Here is a 25,952-nt window from a genome sequence, read left to right as displayed (position 1 = left end):
TTTAGACAAATATACAAGGAACTTAAATTTAGCAACCAGATGAAGCCTCGTTAATTAAGCAGGCCGCCCGAGCTGCAGCGGATTAGGAATTTATTTTTTTCTTTTCCAAGGGGCATTTTCTAGAGCAGCCGCCGCTGCCGAGGGACAGGAACTTCGGCAGAGGGTGGGGCAGGGAGGCGTTAATGCCTGAAAGCAAGCTGCGTTGTAAACTGACTCGGTTTTTTAAAATAAAAATATTCAGATTTTATTTTTAGCCCTCCCCCGAGACATTACAAAAGGTCTTTTATTTTTTTTCTTTTAAGACCTCCAGCTAAAGTAGCATCACAAGCAGAATGTAAGAGGTGTAGCCTATATTTCATGTAACCAACTGCTCCTTTTACAGGAACCCAACTAAAATCTCCCAGATCGTGAATTAAAAATACTGTCAAATCAGACCAGAATTCCTACTCACAGTTAAAAAAACAACCACTACCGAATACTAAAAAACAGGAGAAAAGAGAGCAAGCTGAATATATGTTATACGTCAATGTCCCCATAAAACATGTAACAGGAATGGTAAGAATTAGTAACTGTACTCAAACGCCCTGCGTGCTAAACATGGAAACCAAAAATGCAGAATAATGCAGATCTGTAAGGCTGTTCCCACGCTAAGCAGTACAAAGCAGAACACTTTAGATGGAAAATGCAATACTGTGACATATCAAACTCTTTACATTTTATATTTATATCCTTTTTCCCATTAAATATTTTTTAAAAACCACTGTGGAAGGAGTAAACAGCAAAATTTTAAGAGCTATCTTGTACTTGAAATAATTTCAAAAATACTTCAGGACCAAATGAAAAGTTAAATATCATTTAAGGGTATCCCATAAAAATCACAATCCTAGTTAATTGCTTATATTAACTTCTAGTTCTAAGAATTTGAGAGCGTTGTGTTTCAAAAGAAATTTATTCCTTGATAGGATTCAATAATCCCAGCTTTCAGATCCACTGATGCCATTTTTAATACAGACAAGACCAATTTACTCAATACGAACAAAGACCTGAACTGGCGCTTAACACGCAAGGTATTCTCCACAGGCAAGCAGAAAAGCACTACTAGTTCCAGTGACTTTTTTCGCCTTCACTAAGAAATTACTACCTTGTTTAATACTAAGCCGATATTTCAAAAACCAAGAACCATCACAGCGCTTAAATTGGGACGCGAGAATATTTCCCAGTCATGTCATACTTTTAAAATGTGGCTGTAATACTGTAGGAAACGTTCAAGTGCAACCTTATGAAGCTGATCGCGCTATATACTGCCTTTGAAATAGGAATTTTACTGAAGGTTACTAATTTTAAACAAAACACTAGTAATCAAGTAACTCAAAGCAAATAAAGTTTGCGGAAATTAGCAAGTCAGTTCAGAAACGTATTTTAAGAGGGCAATTATGTTTTCTGCTTAGGCACAATAAATAATAACAGGCCCTGTAAAATCTGTTATAGAATAATGCGATACAGAAGCACAGAAAACTTACGAGTGTAGGAAGCTTAGAGCCATGTTACACTGGCGTTGTATAAAAATAGGAAAGTAAAACAAAGCGTTTGGAGCTAAAAGCCTCGTTGAACTTTCCAGGATTCACACAGGCCTGTGATTCAAGATGTCTTTATTTAAGATGCCTCCCTGGAGCTTTATTCGCAGCAAGCTAATTAACATTCAAGCAGGGTCGAATTGTGGGAGGGGGAGAAAAAAGAGGAGGAAAGGAGGTGTCGCCAACGTGAAGTTCGGTAACATATATGGTTAGTCACAAACTTATTAAAGCAGGAACACTGCGGACCAACAGAGGTAAAGGAACCCGAATGAAGAATTAAAGGTCTTGGGTAATTTGTCATCATCTCTCAAAGCTCAGGGTCAATGATCTCTTACCTTCGGGTCGATTTTCTTAAAACTGGGATCTTCTTCATCCACCTCGAAGTAGAGCTCAGAAAGGGTGATGGAAAGAGTGCCTTTCACTACCACGGAGGGTGCCACAAGCTGAGCTGGTGTGCTTAGGGCAACTGGACCTGCCAAAGAGTGCAAATGCCAACAATATTCAAACCAGAGAAGAGTGTGAGTGCAAATTATTTGCTTTTCAAGCCTAGAATATTAAAATAAAGCAAAAAGTATAGCTCTTCCTTAAAAAGCAAAACTCTTTTTATCCTGGAAAAGAACATATGTAACAGATTTACAGTGCCTCTGTGCCGCCGAACATTGAAGCAGCTACAACTTCAAACCGATGCATACGTTATACACGCCAGAGCCGGCTTTAGCATGGCAGTATGGAGTTTTTACTCAGAGGCATTTTCTTTTTGAGAAACATTGTGAGTTGCATGCCTTTTGTTATATGCAATATAGAGAGTGCACACATGAGCACCTGAAATCTTACTGTCAGATGCATTCTTTAGGTACTGGAGAGTTTTGATAGCTTTCCACAAAGATGAACATAGCAGTCAAAGCTCAAAGTTGTCCAACTGTAAAGTGTTCCCTCATGGATGCTCGAAATCTGTTGTTGAGGTTACACAATGTTATAGAGCCTACAGTAAAATGTTTTAAAGATGCTTTTGATTCCACGTTAAATATTGTTCAAGGATTCCATACAGTGTTAGTGTAGCTCGGGGACTGTGGGAATAAACAGCTGGAGGGTTGGTTTCCAACTGAATGAATTTTTATTGGAATAATCACATCTCCACAGGGCTTATCACGGGGACAAATCAGACTACTACTGAAAACAATAGGTTCAGCACAGATCTGACAATGCAGAACCTATTATATAAACTAACGCATACAGAAAGAAAACAGGTTAGGTTTGTCATCCGGCTGATTAAGAGGTAAGGAAATGGGGTTACTTGGCTTTAGTATTATCTGACTTTTGTCAAACAGTGGAAGATACAAAAGTGACATAGACAATTTTGTTTTAATAAAGCATCTATAAATGAGGTACACACGTTCAGGTAATCAACGTGAGAATAACTGACAAAAAATTCAGATGAATTGTCATTTCCATCGATTGTTAGGAGGGTGATGGTCCTTAATCTCACATCAATCTCAATGTGTGCCACTAGGACAAAAGAAGAGATGCTCTGCTGAGATCAGAGCAGCTTTGCCCTCTATTCCCAACGTACAAATACATTGTGTTTGCAGATGGGCATGAGATAGCTGCGGAACTGCCATGATTTCCCAAAGCTCACCCCCACAAATGGATGAAATAAGCAGCTATGTGTTCTTTTGCTGTCTCCCTTTGCCCTCTGTACATTAGCATGTAATCCAGAGGAGAAATAACATTTTTTCAATCACTCGCAGACATTCAATTACAGGGCAAGCAGACAGCTGCAGAAGCTGGGGCAGTCCAGGTCCTGTGGAAGACCCCTGACAATTTCCACTTCATTTCCAACCCACACCACTTTATTAGTGAGGATTACTTCTTAATCCTATTGCCATTGTCAAGATTATATAATTAAACTCCCCTTTCACCTCTATTACAGTATGAATGTATTACTCGAACCAATGAATGAATAATAAAAGAGAAGGAAACACAGAGAAGGCTGTTGAGAAGGAAGCTCGTGGTAGGAAGGGGAAAAAAGATTCATGTACAGAAAATGCCACTGCATTATTCTCCTGTTACTTTATTTTACTTCACTCTTCCTTTGCAGGTTTTCTCTTTTCATTATTCTGCATTTTTAACTTCGCTTTTAAAAAGGCTAAAAAGAGTAGAATGCAGTTCAGGGATAAGCAAACTGCGAATAAATAATCGCTTCCAGTAATTTCACTGAATACCATATGTATGATACGTATCAATGTAAGATTATACTACTAGCTTCTCAGGGAACCAGAATTATCCAAGAAATTACATTCTCCTCTAAAGGAAATGTACACAGGGTACCAACTGAGAAAGCAGAAGAACACAGAGAAGTTTGCATTTTCCCTGTAAAATGCATGTTTCTCAAATAACAATGGAGAGAGACCCTTTCTAACTCCCCAGTCCTTGAACTGAGGTTACTCTTTTTTTTTACATTTTGAACTGTACAGAAATGAACCCACTCCGCTCAGACTGCAACATCAGCAAAGGTTGTATGCGACTGAGTAAAATTAATTAAGATCAAAGATCTGAAGTACTATTTCTTCTTCAGACAAAAGAAGTGAAGTCTAATATATGGTCTGTGGAGAAGGGGCTTCAATGGGGGAATGACAGAGGGTTTAAAGGTGTTAAATACAGTGAGCATACAGATCCTTGAAACCCAGGTAAATAACCAATACGTACAATTTTATAAACTCAGGAAAAAAGTTAAAGCTCTACAAAGCCTTTCATTACAGACAACTTGCCTAATTGTCCACTAGGTCTAATGATTTAAGGAGTGGAACAAGGTCAAAGACAAAGAAAGGAGGCCCTTTTCAAGGCAGAGCTACTTTCTCTAAGGAAGGTTTCCTAGAATACAGACGTTGACTGTGGAAGCAGGAAGGCTATAAAAGCCAGAGAAAGAAAATGGACAACTCTCCTCAAGTAAACCTTCAGCATCTGAGGTCCACAGAAAATGATCTTAATGACCCAATTATGGGAAGGAACAATTTATCAGTGTGTATCCCAAAACATAATTCACTGCAGAGCAGGGAAGATGACAACTTATAAAGTAAAGAAGCTGAGGAGAAAATTACATAGCTGAAGTTACCCGTTAAGTTCTCCACTTCTCTTTCCTCCATGAATGACATGATATCGTCGTCGCCTTCCAAAAGAATTTCACTTTCTGAGTTCTGATTTCCTAAAACTTGACTCTTGATGGACTGCTTTCCTTTAACAAGTATATCCTCGTCAGGAGCTGAAATGAAAGAGAGACACGTTGCTGTCTGTCAGGTCTCAGAGACAACAGTGACAAAGAAGTGTAATTTATTTTTTTTTTTTAATGAAAGTTCAGGAAGAAAGCCGTTTGGGACTAGCTGTGGGAAGTACCTGTCTTAATCCTCTAATGTTAGGACACATCTACTTTTAATCCTATTAAGCCTGCTCAAAATTATCCAGACCTCTCTGCAGCGTTTAACTCTACTTCAAGTGTTTGTGTCAGAGGGGGAAAGGGTACATCGGACCCTCTTCCCTCCTCCGGAAGCTGAGTTCTCCTGCTGGAAGCAAGTCCCGGGTGCCCGGTGTGTTAACCTGACTCCCAAACTCGGGGTTCAAGCGCCGGTGTGCCCAGGCGGTGGCAAGCGGGGGCAGGGGACCACCGCCGCCACGAAACCCCGGCGGGGCAAGGCGGGGACGCCCCGGCGGCTGGAGGAGGGTGCCCGGCGGGACCCGCGCTCGCCCCGCCGTCCCCCGCCGCGCCGGGCCGGCACCGGGGGCCGCGCAACAGGCCGAGGGCGGCCGGCCCGGCAAACCCGCGGCAGCCGGGGGAACGGGGCAGGAGAGGCGGGCGGGGCGGCGGGACGGTGGGGGCTCGCCCACACGGCGGCACGGTCCCGGTCCCGGTCCCGGTCCCGGTCCCGGCCCTGCCCGGGGCGGCGGGCAGAGGCGTCCGCGGGGGTCGCGGGGGGAAGGAAAGGAAAACACCGGGGGCGGGCCGAGCCGATGGGCGGCCTCCGGCCCGCGTCCCGGCGCTCCCGTAAGCGGCGCGGTCGGCCGGGAACGGGGGCGGGTTTCGTGAGGCAGAGGAGCGCCCGCCGCGCCCCGCGGGGATGGGTGACACGGGGGTGGGGGGAGACCAACCCCACGGTCACGGCTGGAGGCAGAGAAAAGCGTGCACCTGCTTCCTAGAGGCATAAAGAAGCGGTTCCCGGGCCTTGCAAGGGGCATGCCTATGGGAATGGGAGAGGCAAGCAGAGAGAGCTCGCTTCCCCTGGAGCGCACGTTGCTCGCTGCGGACGGTACCGGGCGGGCAAAGCCGCCGCTGCCGCCCTGCCCTGCCCCGCCCCGCCCCGCCCCGCCCCGGCGGCGGCACCGGCACCCCACGGCGGCCTCGGGAGGGCCGCTGGTACCCGGGGGTGCTTCTCCTCTCCTCTCGGCTCTGCTAGGTCCCAATCTATTTTATTTAAATTACAAGCTCAAAGCTGCAGCAGGGAGAGAGAGAGGGAAAAAAAAAAAAAAAAAGCAAAAAAAAAAAAAAAAGAGGCGATCACTCGCTCTCCGCATAAGTTACCGCTTGCTGTGGTAAAAGCTAAAACAACAGGAGTGTCTGTGCTGTTTGGGGTGCTTTTTTTAAAGTTGAAAATAAAAATACTATTCCTTAAAAATTAGACTGAGAATGGCCATGGCACAGCCGTGCTTGAAAGACATCATTAACCCAGCGCACCAGCACCAACTAACTTCCACACACTGCTCGTTGCCTTCTCCGATTGCTGCCATACTCGATTTGAAGTTCCACGGGTTTACTTTAAAAATAAGTTAATCTGCAAACATTTACAGAAGGTGGCAACTCCCAGTGGCAATATATAAAGTTTAAATTAAGTAAAATATATTCACATAATTTACAAATAATAAACTTTTCAATTAAGTGAAAACTAGAAAAGAAACCCAAACAAGAAAAAAAAACTACCCCAAACCACCAAATACCCTGGCTTTGGTTTAGGCCTTGAGCTTACAAAAACCCCAAACCACAACAACAACAAAAGCCCCGAAACCAACAAACCAAACAAACAAAACCACACAAAAAAAGGAAGTCTAACTTGCCATACAAAATAAAACACAGTTTATGCATGATCCTTTCTCCCCAACACATAATTGCCACTTGTAAGCAAACCTTTAAAAATAATTTATTGTAAAGCTTTAACTGCATTGTACAAACACAAATTTTACTTTCTTTTCAAATATGCTCACGTAAATAATGATAACTCAGATTCTGGAGTTGTTCAACATGAGCTGAAAACCTTCTTGTCATGGAAAATATGCAGCTGGTATTTAGAAAGGTTTTCCTGTAATTAACTCCCCCTTGAGGATTTTAAGTTAGCAGCAGTAAAATTACCAACAGTATACTAATATACACCACATGCACTGTTACTCAGTGGCCTACCAGCATTCTCTGGAAGATCAAAAAAGGTAAAATCGAACAAAACCATCCCAGGGATTAAGTAAAAGATAATAATTTGGGTTTGGTTGTGGGTTGTTGTTTTGGGGTTTTTTTGGAGGGGGTGTGTGTGTGTGTTGTTGCTTCCTTTACTACTATTCGTGTTATACTGAAGATGCTATTTCAAACTAGCCTTCCGTCTATTGTCATTTAAGATTGAATTGAGAACCAAGATCATACTTAGCACAACTTGTCCAAGACACAAGTATGTCCTTCAGTTTTTCTTCTAATCTAGCATTAAGAGAAAAATAAAAGCAGTACGGCAACTTCTAAGCCAAAGATGACTGGATAACCAAAATATGCACCTCCTCCTGCCTCATCTTTGTCACTTACTCAGATTTTATTTCTTTCCCGAATTAATGATATTATACTGATTAAAAAATATACATCTTATGTAACTGCCATTTCCAATAAAAGATTTTAAACTTTAGATAAGTTATTTTAGTCCATTTTTGTAAAATCTTGTCATCTTTTTCCACTTGATGTTCATCACCCACATTTCCTGACACGCATGAAATGTGAAAACACACAGGCACAGGAGGATGCAGAGCCTGACCACCCATCTGTGGATACTAGCTACTGGAAGGCAATAAGACATCACACTCCAAAGCAGAATCTGCTTTTTCTGTACTGACTTGAATAAAGCACTACACCTGCAACCAACACACACACGCTCACATGAGTATCTGCACAGAACTGAAAAGGTTCCACGTGGATTAACCTATTCTCGGTAGGTCAATGCACTTATATAGATAGGCCACAATCTAGCTCTCTTTCTACATTTACTGATTAGAGATACATATGACGGAGGATGACATCGTGTGACATATTCAGTTCCCATGTATGCGCATAGGTATATTACACTGGATTTCATATTTTAGGTCCCAAACCCTGCTCTGTCATCTGCTAACCCAAACCACGCTCTGCCATGCCTGCCTATTCTTCTTGGCGCGGCTGGAGCTTCTGGCTCCAATTCTGCAGATCCAAGCGTACACTCGCATACACCTTTTCAAGACCAAGACCTCAAGGCATGGCTCGTGTACACAGGACATAACAGCCTGCTGGCAGAGTATTTATCCAGCACAATTTCATTATTATAATTCATTAGTGTAATTCCATGCAATCCTTCCCAAACTGCTCTGTAAGACCCAGTTTCTTCAAGTAGCTTTTTGCAAACAGATCTCTGCATCTGCTGAAAGTCTTATTTATTCCAGTAAAATCTCTGGAACATTTGGCTGTGAAAACAATAGTTTAGCTTACATTGCTGAACAAGCTTCAGGCATTCATAGAATGACAGATTATTTTAAATTGTTTGTCTACAGCTTAACCTTATGTGTGAAATAAAATTTTTAAAAGCCTTTTGAAAAATCAGGTATTGGAAAGCACGATACAGAAGATACTTCTTTTTTAAAAACAAAAAATTCTGGTAAATATATCAGGAAAAGCAATTCAGGGAAAAGATGCATGAAAAAACCCTTACTATCTATTTTTTTAAAAAAGGGCTCCCAGAAGGCTCCTCCAGTCTTCCTATTTGTTAAAAAAGATAACCTTTGCATCAGACTTTTTAAGTATTCTTTTTAAGACTTCTTTTTCATCCCTTGAGTTGAGGCAAATAGAACTGACCAGTCAATTGCAATACTGTAGGCGATCAGCTGCTAGTCCCTTGCAGTCACCAAGCTCTGAACTCCGCCCATCCTCTTGATGGAAATGCTACATACCGTTTTAATCTCCCTCTCCCCAAGTTCTTAACAAATGTCAATTAAAACCAACGAATCTCTTGTTAAAAAGCTTGATAAGGTACTTTCTAGCAGCTAAAGATTCTCTCACAAAATATTGTTTTTAGGGGTCAATCTAAAAATACCAAGAGGTTTAACGTACTCATTTTTTGCACTTACACACCTATATAAGTTATTTTGGTTTCATTTCTAAACAATGTGTGAAAGGGACAACAGAAACGAGTTAACTCTTTCCATCCCAAACTTCTACCAAACCACCTTCACCTCTCTTTCCTTCCCCCACAATACACTACTACACTGACTTTTATAAATAGGCATTTTGGGAGGATTTTTTTTTCCCCCCTTTGAAAAATTACCTAAAGCCTTTTTTTCCCAAGGAAGTTAATGTGAACTTGGGAATGGCAATTAAATTGTCAGAATTAAAAAATTTGTTTTTAACTAGAAGGTAGCCAGAAGTATAGTCATGGGGCTGGTATTGATTGTCTGAACAGAGAACATTAGTCTTCAGGTATTTATTCTGCCACCCCTGCACCAGAGGTTCTCCTTCAAATCAAATCAATCCCTGGAAAAGATTGGTTCTTGCTACTAAGACACATAACTGGGCTGCAACAGAGCTGATTGTTGTTGTTTTTGTTCTCTGTAGGTTTTACTGAGCAATATCTGGGCTTCCGATTTGTTTCTGAATAATTTTCACAGTTGCAAATTGTGATCTTTCCTAGACTGTGAGCTCTCTAGGGTGGAGAATACATCTGGTCTTATTTGAAAGACACCAAGCAGTTGATAATGTGTATCTACAAATTAAAAGTGTGCTAAAATCCATGCTTTCAAGCATGGTTACTGCAATAGTACTTTTCCATTATTTATGCATGATTTTCCCCTGTCTCCCTTTTGGCAAGGTCCCTTATGCCCAATTTCAGGTTTTGGTTTTGCTCTGCTTTGTTTTGAGAAAAGCTTAAATAGGCAGCAGGGAACCTTTTATTCATTATTTAAAAATGCTTTTGCTTCAAAGACATGCAAAAGTAATTGAAATAGAATAATTAACAATAAATTATTTATATGAAATCATAAAATACCAGGGCAAATATTCTGTGAATTCTAAGGATATCTACACATCATGAAAACAGGGCCTGAAAGTCTGGTTCCAAAAATCTGAAAAGAATTGCATTTTCTGACCTGATATTGGTTAATATTAAAAGTTTATAAACACAGTTCAGAAAGAAATAGATCAAGTGACTGCTCCAGTTGACCTTTCTGACAACTGTATCTTCTGAGACTTACAGGAAAAAAAAAGAAACAAACAAAAAAACCCAACAACCCAAAAATACCATGCCAAAAAAGCCCAAACTCAAAACAAAACCATTAAAAGACCCAACAACCTTTGTATTCCTATACATTAAATATAGTTTCCAGCTGTACATGAAATTGCACTTTGGTATCTATTCTGCACCTTGCCAGTGGAAGGTCTTGGAACAAGACAGTTGCATACATACGCACACTCGGTTAGGCAGACAGTAATTATCTATATTTTCAGAAATCACACGAAATAATGACTTAAGGTAAACCAGAATATTCTCTGGATAGATAAAGAAACAGAACGGCAACAGCTAACAAAGGCAGTATGCAATTAAATTCAGAATAAAACAACATCAAGATATTAAACAATAGAAGCCTGTTAAGGATGCCAAATTCTGAACAGAAAGGCAGTCAGAAAACAATTAGCTTTGTTTAAATTACCAGGGGTAGCTACCACCTATGCCTGTTAGCTACCTATGAAATAGGGCTACTTTTATTCACTCTTCTTTTGTATTGACAAAAATTGTACTGCTGTCAACTACAAACTGAGCATGAGCCATAGCCCTTGAAATATAGCAGGGATTAGTGAAAACATCACATTACTACGAAAGATGAATAATTGTATTAGTATGTATTTACTTATGGAAGAATCAGTTACACAAATATAGGTAGGAGCTTTAAATATTTTGCAGTAAAGATATTTTTCACTATTTTGATAAATAATATAAATATTAAATACAAAAATATGAGTAGAACACATAAAACTGTGACAAGATCTATTTAATTTAAATTAAACAAAATCTTGAAGCGGGCAGTTGTTGTTTGTCCATGGAGTATTAAACAGAAAGAAACCTTGTGCCCTTGAAGTCCATGGCGTAGAAGCAACACACAGTATTAAGAACAACAAGCCCCAAAGCAAAAAGTGGGTTAATTAATTCTACATCTTGTTCTTCTTTCTATAGTCAAAGATGCAGGGCTCTACGAACATTGCTTTCAGATCACTTTATTGACTATTCTCTGAACGGTCATTTATTTTAGAGGACTGATGTCACATTTGGCATTATATCAGTTGACATATTGTAGACATTTTCTTCCAGAAATGGCTCTTTAAGGCTGAGTGCAAGAGGTTAAGATGCCTGATGGAAACTAACTTTACAACAGTGATGTTCTTCTATATTCATAAAAGAGTCTAAATAATTTTAAATTAGCATAAAGTTTATGCCTCCACGTATAACATGGGTGTATGTATGCATGCATATATGTATGCAGTAATTCACAGACTAAAAAAGAATAAAAAAGACCTAAATTTAAATTATTCTATTTCATGACATGTACCTTCAAGGTGAAGGTTACTCAGCTTTTATTATAAACAAATTATTTTTAAATATAAAAGATTTTTCTACCTTATCAATGAATCTTCCTTAGATCAGAAAGACATAAAATTCTAGACTAAAACCCAAAGTTCGGTAGCTTTGGGTGTTTGTTTGTTTATCTTTTTGGTTTATTATAGAATTCTCAAGGTGATTATTGTATTAGTTTTGTAAATACATTCCTCTAGAACAAATATGGTGGCATGTAGCTGAGTGATCCCTGATCATAAAATCGGGGGGGGGGAAGAAGCTGTTAAAAAATGCAACGTCCTTTTTTAAAATCACCAGGTAGAAATCATCACTACCATTTGCAGCTTGAACAATAAATAGTTTACATTTCAGCATTTGTTATTATTTCTTCCATATCAGATTCTTGCAGAAAAACTTGGGGACTTAAACATAAGCAAAGGTCTGAATACAGTTTGGCTTTAGACGTGTTATTTTTTTTTTAATGTATCTGTAACGATAGGCAGATACATGCTAAGGCTAACTGAAATAATTGCTGTGGATCTCTGAACAGGAAAGTTCTTATTCTGAAGTTGCTAAAGCATAAACAGGCAATTTACCGCAAGAAAGTCTGGCCAGGGTTTAATGGCAAAACTGCATCCGCTTTTCTTCTCCTTAGAAAGACCTGTATTTGTCATCACTGTATGCGAAGTGTATGCAACGTGCCAGCTCAACTAAGATGTAATGAAGAAGCTTAACAAACACCAACATTGCTAATATGAAGTAACGGTCAGTTTATCTCTGCACTGAATGTGTCTGAAATGCAATGACAAAAGCCTTCGGCATTTGGGACAGTTTTCTAGCACATTATAGGAACGAAGGTCCAGTCTTTACTGCCACGGACTGTAACCTGCTGCTATTGGCGAGAAGCAGATTTTACACTGACCATGTTCTCTGGCTGCTTTTAGTGTCGCTTCAGGATGTGTCGATCCAAGGGGGTTACGCACAAATCGTCGCCGGCGCCGCAAGTCATCTTCCCAGTAGTCAAGGCGCCAGAACTCACGAGGACGACTACAATGAAACAGAGGAGCCACATATGTTAGCAATTATCAAACAGCATGGTAGCACTGAATTTCTGCATAAAGCTTTCCTTGTTTGCGCTGCTTTTGCCTTTTTTTTTTTTAACCTCCCCCCTTTCTGCAATCTTTTACTTAGGTATGTCCTTGAAAATAACAATATCACCTTCCAGTCTAAGGAACTCCTTTCCCTTTTTTCTTGGAAGGTGAAATGAGCACTAAATACATCATTTTGAAATGAATTGCTGACAGTGTGATCAGTTTCCCCACACTCTAGTGGCATGTGCTCCGATTTCAGCCTCATTTCAGCCTCAGCAGGGCACCTTTCTCAGTGACTGCATTTATAAACCAGAATAGGGAAAAGGCTATTATAAATATGGTATAGCATTACCTATATTAATCAAAGTCTGTCCCCCTTCATTTTTCTTCCTAATTTGTGCCTTTTTGCACAAGGTCAGTAAATCATACCGTGAATTCTTGGTCCAGAAAGTGTTAACTTTAATGAATACCTCAGTTACATGGTTATGTATGTGATAATAAAATATTACTCTGTTTAGATGTGCAGGAATTTAATTAAAATAATCTCTTAAAATATTCATTACATTTAGCCCCTGAGGCTTAGAACAACACAAGAAAATGCATTTCTTTTCCGTTTACTGTTTTTAAATAAACCATTCCAGGAGAGTGAAACAGCAATCTATTTTCGAGCAAATCAGATTGGATTTCTGGTTTATGTAGTTGTGTTTTTACATTTAATTAAAAACTACACATTATGATGTGTAATAATTGCTATATTGAAGGCATACTTTTAAAAAATTACATCTAGAAAAGGTTATATCAAATTCATTATTTTCCATTGTATGCTCCAAATATACGTAGATCTTTTTAATATGGCCATATATAAGTGCCAGTTACTATCTTGTTAGATGATCATGAATGAGTGCCGCTGTAAAACGGTATTTTAGCTCAGAGAATTTACAAAAAAATGCCAATTTCAGGGACAGCAGATAAACAAACAGAAAATGCCTGAAGCATAGAAAAGCCACAATAGCCTGAAAACCTGTATGCCCAAATTTAAAAACCACTGATTTTGTTTGTTAACGTAGCTAGCATTAAAACAATAATGAAAATGCATATATGTTCCATTTCTGGTCCAGGAGCTAACAGAAAGTATACCTGTCAACACTGACAAATGAATAGCCGCAACTAATTTACAGATCACAATGTTAAAATACATGATATCTGTATTCTTAGTTTTGAGGTCTAAAGACAGAAATTAATTTTACCAAAGGTAAGCCAAGGTTTCAAACAAACATGGTAACAAAAGCCAGAATAATTTGCAAAAGCCTACTGTCAAACACAATTTGTAGGCATTAGAAATCGTGACTGAAAATAATCTTATAAAAACTGAGAGTGTCTTTGCATCTCCCTTCATTAAGATTCTACGCCTTTTCCTAGCACCAAAGAAAAGCCAGTGCTATTCTTCATCTTCCTGATTTCTTACTTGCAGAAAAATACGAAGATTTGGAATCAAATGCTCCAGTATCTTATTTTCACACTTTGTGTGTCTTACAATCATGCTAAAATTTGAATGCTTTGATTATAAAGCCAATGATTTTTGAATAATTAACTGAACAAGAATTATAAAACACAGGAAGATATGGGTTTATTCAAAGGTCGATTAATAACTTAAAATTCTACATCAGTGATTATAGAAAAAAGGCAGAATACAGCTGGCTATGTGCATGCCTTTGATAGTCGTAGAGCATGGATAGGCACTTCATCATTCTGCCTTCCTACATTTATCTGTTAAAATTATTATCAAATATCAGCCAGGATGCAGTCGTGAATCACAGACTGTTCCTCGTCTTCAGGGGAATGATACAATGAGGGTCTATTCATCAGTATGGCAATCGGCACAAGTAATTAGTTCCCTAGACTGAGATCTCCTACAAAGCTTATTTCAGTCAGCACCACAAACATATGACAATGAAAAGCTAATGGAAGCCGCTAAAATTTGTTAACCTCTTCTGCCATCAATCCTTCTGGTGTTCTGTGCTGCGGTATTATGCAAAGATGGTAAATTATTAATTTCTCATTCATCTATCTTTCTACAGTTTTGATAGAATTAAGTGAAGCCATTCTTCTGGATAACAATTACAATTATACTACATTACAAAACTATGCTAAAATTATTAGAAAAATAGGTAATGACATTCAGGCACGAAGTATCATCCTGAAACATAACACATCTTTGGTCCCCTACTTTTATTTTCAGTTTGAAGTGCAAAATTTGCATAGGATTACATCTCCTTCACTGGTGCACTGATTATTCACAAACAACATATCAACCATTAGACTGTGTATTTGGGTATTTATAACTATTGGCAACTGCTGTATTATGAGGTTAAAAAAAGTAAATCTACTCCCTACACATAGAAAAATAACCAATGAGAATTTGCACAGCCAAAAATAAACACCTGTGTTGTCTGGTTCTCCCGAATGAGCCATTTCTGAGAGCAGCTACTGGGACAAATGCATATTAGTACCAATATAAGCCAGTATACCACAGAGCTACTCTAGAACAACTAGCTTACTAGTAAGATCGATTAACCACTTCAGTCCCACCCCCAAAAGGCAGTACTGTACCCTGCAGACTTTGTACCTCTACAGCCAGGGGGAGACAGATGCAAATATTACTCTGATTCTGGTAGAACTGGCTGCTGAAGGACTGAAGGATCATGAAGTGAAGGGCCAAGTAAGCAGACTTTGGGAACAGTATAGTGCCACTGACTACAGGGGACATCTGACAACACAAGTGTCTGGCCCTACAGTAAAGCCTGCCATATGGACTAAAGGTGCTATATAGAGACTGGATCAATGAACATAAGTACTCAATTAGTGTAAGTGCAAGAGCAACATTTCTTAGGGGATTGGGGATTTATGAATTATAAATCATATGATTTGCATGGATTTGTAAGGGCCCCCTCTAACACGAGACACAGTAATTAGTGGTTCCTTGGTAACAATATTGACTGAATAGAAACAAAGCTTGATATTAAATGTTTTATTCAAATAGCGTAACTGTTATGTTGCTTTATTTTTCAGACGGTTCCCTGAATTACCAGGCTGTGCACTCAGTACTGAGATAAAACCTTCCTCTCAATTCCCATGTACCTGACTAGATTGTTACAATTGCATAGAGATGAGAAGAAATACAGAATGACCAATATAACCTGTATTATCAGGACTTTGAGTGTCATGCAAAAGAAAAACATCACTTCGCTGTGGTCGGTAGGAAAAAGCTTAAATGCTCACAGATCTTCATTCCAAGAATAAGAAACCTATTTTCCCTACCAGTTTCAAAGATTAACACAACTGGAAACAAAACATGCCAACTGCTGTACTAGTTTTATTATGGTGTTATTGCAAAGGAATTTTAGGTGTGGGAATTACCTACTGGTCCTCATACCCTGTAGGAGATTTAAATTGAATCTAAGCAGTACAACCAGAGAATGATGAGAGGATCATGCAGTTGCTGAAGAATTCCTTCTTTTAATGCCTTATCTACTGTGTATTTCAAGATATTCTGCTACCTCTGTGGCCACAGAAAAGAAGCGGTTGGCACACTAGTGTGGATAGAAAAGGGACTCTGCAAGGTGGGGAAGAGGAAAGAAAATGTAAATATACAAAAGCAATAGTTTGGCAGGTCTTGGGGCTGCACTTGGGCCACCAGTTAATTGAGAATGGATTTTAGCACACCACAGAAGCACCCATTCAGATCCTTAGATTAGTGAAGTACTAAATAAATAAATAAATAAGCACAGCACAGAAGAGAGAAACAAAAGGAAAGAAAGGTGAAAGCAGCACAGCCTTACAGAAATCATCTGCAGAGACAGAGGATGACTAGAGCTCTAAATTACCTCCTCTATCTAGATGGCTCTCTAGCCTTAGAGGCAAGAAAACCCACTCATACAAAAGACAATTGCAACAAATGTAAAAGCAGATGGAAACTAGAGTGTGTATGCCCTCAAAAAAATGTGTTGTTATGAAGACTCAGACCAGCACAGTCTGCTTTTATAGTCTTTGCACAGTCTACGATTTAAAGAAAACAGTTCTTGCTCTGCTTATGGCAATTATGTACATTAAACACAGATATGAAACATTAGCCAACATGAATTTTGTACTGCTAGAAATTATTGCACTGACACATCTTGAAGCCAAGTCTGTTCCCAGGCCTCAGAACGAGAACACAGATGGTGATCATGACATAAGCATAATACCTCATTCACATGCCCTAAACCTATGTGAAGACACCAAGATAAATTTCCAGATGACATACTCCTAGTTGTAACTCTAACTGTAGAGTTAAGCAGGTAAGTCAATCTCCAAACCTAATCGCTCCTTGGTCTCTCCACTAAGACCATCAGCAAGGCAATCAATCAGTGATAGCATTTTCTAAGTTGTAAGTGCTTGAGCACAGAGACCCAGGCTAAATTAGTTTCATAGACAACAAAACACAGAGTGGCAACACCACTTACTCATCAGTAACAACAGTACAGATTTGAAAGGAAACCTGGAAGAAGGCGGCGCTGCATTTTCTCCATCACCGACTGCAAGCCTACCACAACTTCTGGTTTTAATTTATTCAGCACTTTGGTTGCAATGGCTCATCAAACGCATAATATCAGGTGCTACTTCTAAATTACACAAAGGAGCAATCGCGGAACGTAAATAGTGATGACAAATTTTTAAGAACATTTGTCATCACTATTATTTTTATTTTGGAATATTTTATTTATTTAAGAAAAAATACTCTGGATTATTTTCATGCTCTTCAGGAACATTTCTTGTTCTATATCTAGATATTTTTTGCTTCCACATAAAATACTTCAAGAACTCAAGCCAGACATCTGCTGCAAGATACACAAACATTTTTCTCCAAAAAAAAGCAGAACTAAGCATTCACATTTGATTGTCAATCCAAAGATAACAGTGCTGAAGTTCCAGAAAGTACTGCAGAAATCTTGATGGAGTACTGCTAGCAGACTGCAGGGCATCATGTAATGTAAGAGACTGCTTTATCTTGCAAACTGAAATCTACTCCATTTTCATGCAGCTGGATGACCAGAATATTAACTAAAATCTCGCATATTCTGCCTGTAATAATACAATGCAAGGTACCTTCCGCTAACCAAGTTGATAAAACACAATTTCAGAAAGCAAGTAAAACATCTTCTGAAGCCCTTCAATGAGCTTTCAGAAACTGTGATCTAAAAAACCAAGTTACACTAGAGCACCTTAATATGATTAGCTACATGTCTGTAAGTACTAATCTAAAAATGTTTTGTGCAAATCCAGCTGTATTATCAATTTGTAACATGACAAAAAATATCTAACATATTTTGGAAAATAAAACATTGAGCTTCATGATGGTAAAGCAAACACTGAAGATGTAACTTGACAAGCAAGCTCTCAGCAGCAGTACCAAGTCCAGCGTTTCATACAGAGATCTCATGCACAAGTGTTTGAGTTGCCATGTGGTAAACCTGAATTAGAGTACTGTTGCAGCAGGGAAAATGACTGTTTTTCAGTAAATTGGGTTCCTGATCTGATTCCCAACTTTGCCTGTATTATCAAAGCACACAGGGAAACGTTTGGTTAGTATTAAGCCAAAGTTGCCACTAAAATATTACTTGGCCAGCTACACTTATCTCAATGTGTGTATTTCACAGCACTTCACTGATAAGGCATCTACTTCAGAAAATTAAAGATTAATTAACTCCTGATAAGTGCATTGAGATCTTTGGAAATGCTACCTGTGTTACCTATATTTTCTCCAATGGCGAAACTAGTTAAAGATCTTCTACTCACTCACTGTCCCTCCCTCAGTTGCATTCACATAAGCATCTGTGCAGCCACACTAAACCGAATCACAGTAATAATCTGGGCTTATTAGGGCTCAATGTTTTCATTCTGGTTTGTATTAGTAACCTCTTTACACTGCAGTCTCACCAGCAACTATGTAACTAAAAATGAGGGAAAGAAATGTGCAGGTAAGGGGAAGGAAGGAAAGGATGAGGAAGAACACCTTTGATATCAAAAAAGAGATATCATGCAATCATTCTCTAATATCAGCAGAGTCTGTGCCTTCGCATGTTATCTTCATTTTCCCCACACACAGGCATTCATATTCCATAGTTTCAGAATACAGACTTCCACAAATGGAAATAATTGGGAACCCTTAAGCAAAAAACATCACGCACAGGCAGGCTCTTTATCTCTGCCACAGTCACTGCTGTAGTAACAGGAACTGCTCAAAGGCCCAAGGCCACCAAGTACAACTTCTTTGACGTAATATCAATTATGCAGAACATTAATGCAATCCATTAAATTAGCATAGTCTATTTGCTGCTTCTAACCCTTCTCCAAGAAAACACTTGACTTGGCCAATAAAGGATTTTTTCTTAAAAGGACTTTTCCCTTTATCTGTGCTTCAATTTTATCAAAAGGGGGTGGGGTGGGGTGTCTTGTGTTTCCAGAAGATAAAGTAGTACCATTCTTCACATCTTTCAGAAGAAACAGATGTGAAAAGCAGGGTATGAACTTCAGACACAATGTCTGCATGGATTTAGCATAGAACTGTCACTGTGAGGACCTTTGCACAGTTCTAGGGGACCTTTGTACAGTTTAAACCTAATGTACTTCCAGTGCAGAGGGAAAAAACCAGGAATGTCAGTAAAGGAAGCATGTCTTAGCAGATGTTTCATCCTATTTCCCCATATAAACAAGGCAGTACAAACAGCACAGATCTGTAATTCCTAGATTTGCATTTTAAAAACTGTAGAAATGCTGTTTGTATCCTTTCATTCAGTAAATAGTCAGGATATTATCTCTTTGTCTCAACCACCCATTAGACACTGCAGCTGCAATTCCCCACCCAAGCTTCCCGACCTCTGTGTTTTGAATCGTACCAAGAATCTATTCCCATCTAACTAGCTTGCAAAACAAAACCAGAGGAACAATGCTAATTTCAGATATCACAGAGACTCTTTTCTGCATTGACAAGCTTTGAATTCCTCATTTAAAAATCAATGCAGAAAAAATGTTGACTATAAATGTTTCAGTCTCCCTCTATGCTTTATAAAGCACCATGTCAGGGTAAAGACAAGCCCACCTTTAAGGTGTTGCTGTCCTAGGCGATGGTGTTATTAACCTCCAGTTTAAAAACTGCCCTGTTTATGTATGAGTTTATGTATGCTCCTCTTTGATCTTTATTAACCCCTTGGTGGCTAACCACAGCCCCAGCTTTTTTCGAGGAAGCATTCTTTGAAGTGCTGGCATTCCAGTGCACGCTGATACTTCAAAGAGGGCTCACTTCAATACATGATACAGTGCTAATCATGTACTCTGCAACCACTACCACTGTCTTATCTTGGACTGATCTTATTTTGATCAGTCTGAAATAAAGCTGCACTTTAAAAGACAGTCACCTTAAGAAACAGTTCAATTTTTGTGGCATTTCCATCAAGATTAATTACAAATTAACTGAAAACTACTCCACTTCTCTATCAGAAGTAAATATGAAGACTTTATTCTGGCTTTGACCAAAATTAGTTCAGACATGACTCAGATGTGGAAGAATGAATGTACAGCAAATTTGCAACCAGATGCTTTGGCCCAGTTGCTCATAAATCTTTCCAGATCTTGCACATCCTACACCTGATTGCAGTCAACAACTTTTGACTGGTTTTCCAAAATAACTACAGTTCATACAGATCCCATAAACTGCTATTCATATTGAAAATAACAATAACAACCATAATATAAAAAAAAAATAGGTACACTGCATCTCACTGGAGTTTTTTTGCTGTTTGTCTAGTAATGCTGAAATTTAGTCTGCAGTACTTCCTTGTCAAAATTAACAACGGAATATAAGAATATAGGTTGGAGGATATAGGATAAAGGAGCCACCTCAATCCTATCTCATTAGCCATTCCTACTGGTTCTGATGCTTTCACCTTAAGCACATGCATAGAAAGGACCTAGATCTTTTGTCACTAATTATGGCATCAGCTGATTCTCTGTGAGGAATAAAATATTATGACTCAGGTTAATTCTTTCCAGTAGCTTGGAATTTGAGATAATAATCTTTCAGCATTTCTGGGTACATAGATCAACTTTTGACCAAAACAAGAAAATCTCCTGAGATCTGTCATTTCATTTGTATATTGTTCTGACCCCAAAAGTATTAAACACAGGAATTACAGTAAAGCTTTTTCCAAACAATGTTAGATTTGACCTGCACCAAACATTTCAGCTTCACTACCATCTCTTCTCAAAGAAACAGGATGAAATCACATTCCCATATATCTGCACTTTAAGAGCTGTGGCTAACCTGTATCCTTTTTATAGCTCTCTAAACAGCTGGATACTTCTCTTACTTCCATAAAAATGTAATAGTGCACACCTCTGACTCAGCAAATACATTTCTGCTCTATGTTCTTCTAGAGGAAGGTAAAATTTTTTTCTTTTGTATATATATATTATCAGAGTCCTCTGCCAGACAGGTCTAAACTAATTGTTCTTCCCTCCCCTGAAAGAAGTTAAAATTAGTATCTTGTAAATAAATTAACACAGCGATTCAACAAACACCAAAGAGAGGAAGGATGACTGAGGCTTAGGTACAACATCTACAGTTTTCCAATCTAGAATGAACCTCTCCAAGGTGGTGCAAGGTCTGTTAAAGATCACTTGCTTTCAAACCAGCCTTGTTAAAGTAAGTTTTCTATTCAAGAGAGACAAACCTATTGGTTCCTTTGCTAGGAAAATGACTGTCCTCCGAATTATGAGAGATGGAACAACTCTGGACTGCTTACACGTTTTTTTAATTTTTTTTTTTAAACCTAGAATAACAAAGAGAAGAAAGTCCTTTCTGAGCTGTCTAAAAGCCTACTCATCAAGAATATATACATTTTATCTTTTTATTGTGGACAGAATTTGAGTGCATCTGGGGAGATAAGAAAATTCCCCTTTCAACCTCAATCAGAAATTAATTTAAACATACTTGTCCCTCTGCTTTAAATTACATTAGGGGGAATAGGTAACTTTCTCAGGTCCACAGCATGTTTGGTTGCTGTTAAACAATATCTTGGAAAATGTATTACCAATTCAGATTGCAGGTTAAGATACTGAAGTCTCAGAGGCATGCAACTTCAGCATTACCTGCATTTCTCCTACTCTCCGATATAACTAAGATCAAAGCTTACATTAAAAAACAAACAAAAAACCCCCACAACAACAACAACAACAAACGCAAACCAACCAAACCCAAATAAAACCACCCTTCAAGCATGATTTAAAGGCTAACACTTCTGTCAGAGATTTAATTCAGGTTTTAAAAATCTGAGGAGGAAAAATCTGGGAAATGACTTCATTGTGTGATGATTGCAGGAACATATGTAAGAAAGAGTTCAAGTAACTGCAAACATTGTATCGCTCTTTGAGACAGGAAACAATAAGAACAAGACAGCAAGACCACTAAGAAGCACATGGAGCAAGACTCCTAACTGTTACCATACTAGCACAGCATAGTCAGGAAACAACACAAGGACTCAAAAACCTTTAAAAAGGCTTAACTTATTAAATATATTTCTCCTTTGAAAGCCTTGCAAAAGGTCTCTAAAAATAAAAACACAGCACTGAATTATGATGAAACAGCCTTTCCTGGACCACACAGAGAATATTGTATTTACTCATTCATTAAATGAAGGAAAAAGTAACCTGAAAACATACCTTATCTTCTATTATCTGTGGTCAGCGAATCAGGAGATGAAAGGTTAGCAATTAATAGGCACTGCACAGAGGTGAGTTCAAAACTGTTAATCTGACATGGTCTGCAAGAGAAGATGCTGCCTGTGAACTGCTCTTTGCAAGGTGGTACCTATCAGCTCTCACCCAAGGCCCTGCAGGCAGGGTAAAGAATACTGCTTCACACCTACCCGCTGCCCAGCCTGCAGGAAGTCAGCGTGAAACAGTATGTGCGTCGTACTTCTGAGGGTGGAGAAGCAGCATTAAGGTACAGACACTAAACTCTAGACAGGCAGGAAAAATGTTCCCAAGGTGGGGAGCTGATGCTGAGAATCAGGTAAGAAAAATTTGGAGTCTCCATTTGGAAAGTGCATACTTGGGCCAACGTCAAGAGGTAGGGAGGCACTTTATAGTTGTTTTTTCCGTGCATGCTCATCATTGCCATCCTATATTCAGATATAGTACTATTTCATGCCTGATTATTCAGTGCTAATTTGAGCTCACCTAAATACCTGCACTCATCCTATCAAAGCTAGCTGAAGCTACTGAACTGCTTCCTGAGATCCACTGGTGCCCCAAGGGTCACAAAGATTCTGAAGATAGTTACTAGCCCCCTCTGAAAACCACACCTATCCTCTGGCTACATTAATGGAAGAGAAGCGCAGAAGCCATCCTTACTAACGTTACAAAAGTTACCAAAGGACTACTTGCAGTAAAGCATAAGCAACTTTGGAGTCCTAAACCAGCCAAGGTTCCTTTAATATATTAATTCAAGGACTTAGTCCTGGAGCAAAACTTGCACAGTGACACATCAGGAGCAGCTAACTGAGAAGACGTAAACTTCTTTTCTATAGCTATTTTAAGAGAGAAATCTAGCAACAGATAATTTGGTAACGAACATTTGGACTGAGCAATACAGAGACATTGTGATATTCTTTCCTCTATATATCCTTATTTTAAGACTTATTATCCTCATTTTAACACTCAAGACCAACAGCGTTTGCATTCAAATCCAACGTTATAGAACAGGATGGATCAAAAAGACTGTAAAATGAAAGCTTAAGAAGCAACAAACCAGGAAATGTCTCCTGTTTCATTTCAGTGATTTAAAAATGAGCACAGCCCCCCCAACTTCTTTACCCTCTGCGTTAGCATCCATAAAGACACATGCTAAAAGACAATGAAGCTGTTTCTTCAGGGGATCTATTACTTCTCTTGACAAGGTTTCCAACTTTTCCCTCTTCAGCCAGGTCCTCTTACTTGCTTTTAAGACAAATCTACCAGCCACCTCAGCAACAATAATTCTGAGTTTCAAGTCAAATGTGGGGAAAAACAAAACAAAACAAAACAAAACAAAACAAAACAAAACACACCCAATGGAAAAACAACATACCTCTTTAGGTTCTTTCCTAATATTGAAACAACTTTCTCAATATTAAGCAGTTCTCAACACAGCAATACCATCACAGAGGAGAATGAAGTGGACACAACACTGTCACTCACACTGGAAACAATAAGCCATATGTAGAACAGAATCTCTGTCCTACAGCCACTCAGCACCACTAAGAAATGCCCCCATCAGAGGGGAGAACTGAGCAATCTGGGGTAACACTCACTGGACTGCACCCAAACCGCATCACTCCAGTGGCCCCACCAACTGCCTGAGGGTGTCCCTGTCCCCTGCAGAGGAGGGATGTGAATGTGCCCACTGGATAGAAAGAGCGCAGGGAAGGCTGTACCTTTCCTCACCAAAAGTCTAACACATAATTCTGCATCCAAAAACGCCAGCGATGGCTTAAGGAAGAGTAAGATCAAACTGATCATGCACAACTTCTCCCCTAATATTCTGCCAGTTTGCAACTACTTTCAGCTCAGGGGATTTCCTGAGTCTAATTGTGGTTTGTCTATTTATACTCCTTTGTCCTCCTCATGCGTTTCTCTTCCAAGTACTCATCCACATGGAGAAACAGATTTCAGACAAACCCAAGCGTCAGTGGCCTCAACCCCCAAGTTCAGAGCTTGGGAAGAATTACTACAGTGAAAAACAAAAGGCTGGGACTACGCTAATTTCTGGGAATTTCTGTTCTAATATGTCACTTAGGCACCAGGGTAAAGGGTTTTAAGAGGCACAGACAAACCTTAGCTTCTGGACTACAGAATTCCATCTGAGTGTGTATAAATCAAGTGTCTGTATAGTATGGGATACTGTTAACATTCATGAAAAACAAGAGTAGGGACACTGAATAGTAAAATCCTTTAGGTACTAAAGAAACTCCTAACAAAACTATAAATTGCATATTTAAGATCTGGAATGCAAATGTGAGAGCAGAACATTTCTCTATAACAATCATACAATTCTCCACATTTTTTGTTGGAGATGTTAGTTCTTGTTTTATGAAAATTCTTCAGAGAAGATTATTTAGACCATATCAATGTTAAATTATTGTGCAGATACTTATAAGCATAATTTAGGTATATTGCATCACAATGCATATTTTCTTCCTTGAACATAATCTTCCTCCTGCATATATAAATGGTATGTGTAATTATCTGTAAAGTCCCACCTTTCTCCATTACTCAGCTTTAGAAATAATCATGTATTATCCCTGCTACACTAAGGTAACTTCTTTTTTTTCAGTAGCCTGTGATGAAAAAATTAAAGAACGCAAACATTTTGACACAGTATATAATACAACTCCTCCAAGAAACCTTGTTTACAAAATTTGCTAAATCCATCACAGACAACACTCTTAAAAAAATCATGGCAAAAGAATATTTTTTTGAAATTTGCTTCTCTGCTGACAGAACAGTCAATTCAGAATGACACTCAAAATTGAGAAAAGATGGTTTTATTTCATCATGGAAATTGAATGTTTTTACTTTCCTTTTCAAAATAGAAAGCCCATATATTTTGTAAGAGATTTCAAGGGTAAAGTGAGGAGTTTTCCATTGCTGCAAACACATTAATGTTTTTGGAAGACAAACCGTTCTTTCTCATTTTGGGAGGAAGATTAATTCAGTTATTAATGAAATGAACAGAGCCCTAGAAAAGAATTAAAAAATATTCATTTACATGCAAACCAGTTTATCTTTTTTGAAGTGACTTATTAATTTTAATTTGGACTGTTTCAAATACGGAATAAATACACAGCTGCTTGTACTACATTTTCAACTAAAAATTAAAAATACAGTAATGAAAACAATGGCAGAAGGACTCAAATAAAACCCGATCTTTTGCTACAACTTCTTGAGGTCACAGGATTCATTTTCAGTATCATGCACCATTAAAATTTACTTTGTTGTAGTACTCACTAAGAGAGATAGAGAATATGGTTTTCACAAAAGGGATGGCTTTCATCTAGACTTTCACCCTCTTTATAGGGAATAACTTTGCTAAACTTTGGAAATGAAATACATGTGTGAAGCTGTATGGGCAAGCAGCAAATCACAGCAATAGGTACGGATTACTTACCAAACCATATGATAGAAGTAACCAATCTTTGATACTAATCGCTGCAAGATGGTATTTTCCCCAAAAATTTCCCATGAGGGGAGGGGGCAGTGAGAGGAGACAGACTGACAATCATCACAGAGATTACAGCACACTGTATGGGACTGGGGGATGAGAAATTGACACATTAACAAATGTAACA

The 25,952-nt window shown here is 38.7% G+C and overlaps 1 protein-coding gene across 1 annotated transcript in view; it reads right to left on the bottom strand.

Annotated features, from left to right (window-relative positions):
* LRBA (LPS responsive beige-like anchor protein) overlaps positions 1 to 25,952 on the bottom strand; it is a 419,175-nt gene that overhangs the window by 187,433 nt on the left and 205,790 nt on the right. The window contains exons 38-40 of the mRNA XM_075090413.1: positions 12,360 to 12,484; positions 4,687 to 4,833; positions 1,910 to 2,046 (exon numbers count right to left, since the gene is read on the bottom strand). Of these exons, the coding sequence (XP_074946514.1) occupies positions 1,910 to 2,046; positions 4,687 to 4,833; positions 12,360 to 12,484 (409 nt within the window). The remainder of the gene's footprint in view (positions 1 to 1,909; positions 2,047 to 4,686; positions 4,834 to 12,359; positions 12,485 to 25,952) is intronic.

Source organism: Phalacrocorax aristotelis, chromosome 4 (genome assembly GCF_949628215.1).
Source record: "Phalacrocorax aristotelis chromosome 4, bGulAri2.1, whole genome shotgun sequence".
NCBI lineage: Eukaryota > Metazoa > Chordata > Aves > Suliformes > Phalacrocoracidae > Phalacrocorax > Phalacrocorax aristotelis.
This window is presented reverse-complemented; position numbering and strand designations above follow the sequence as displayed.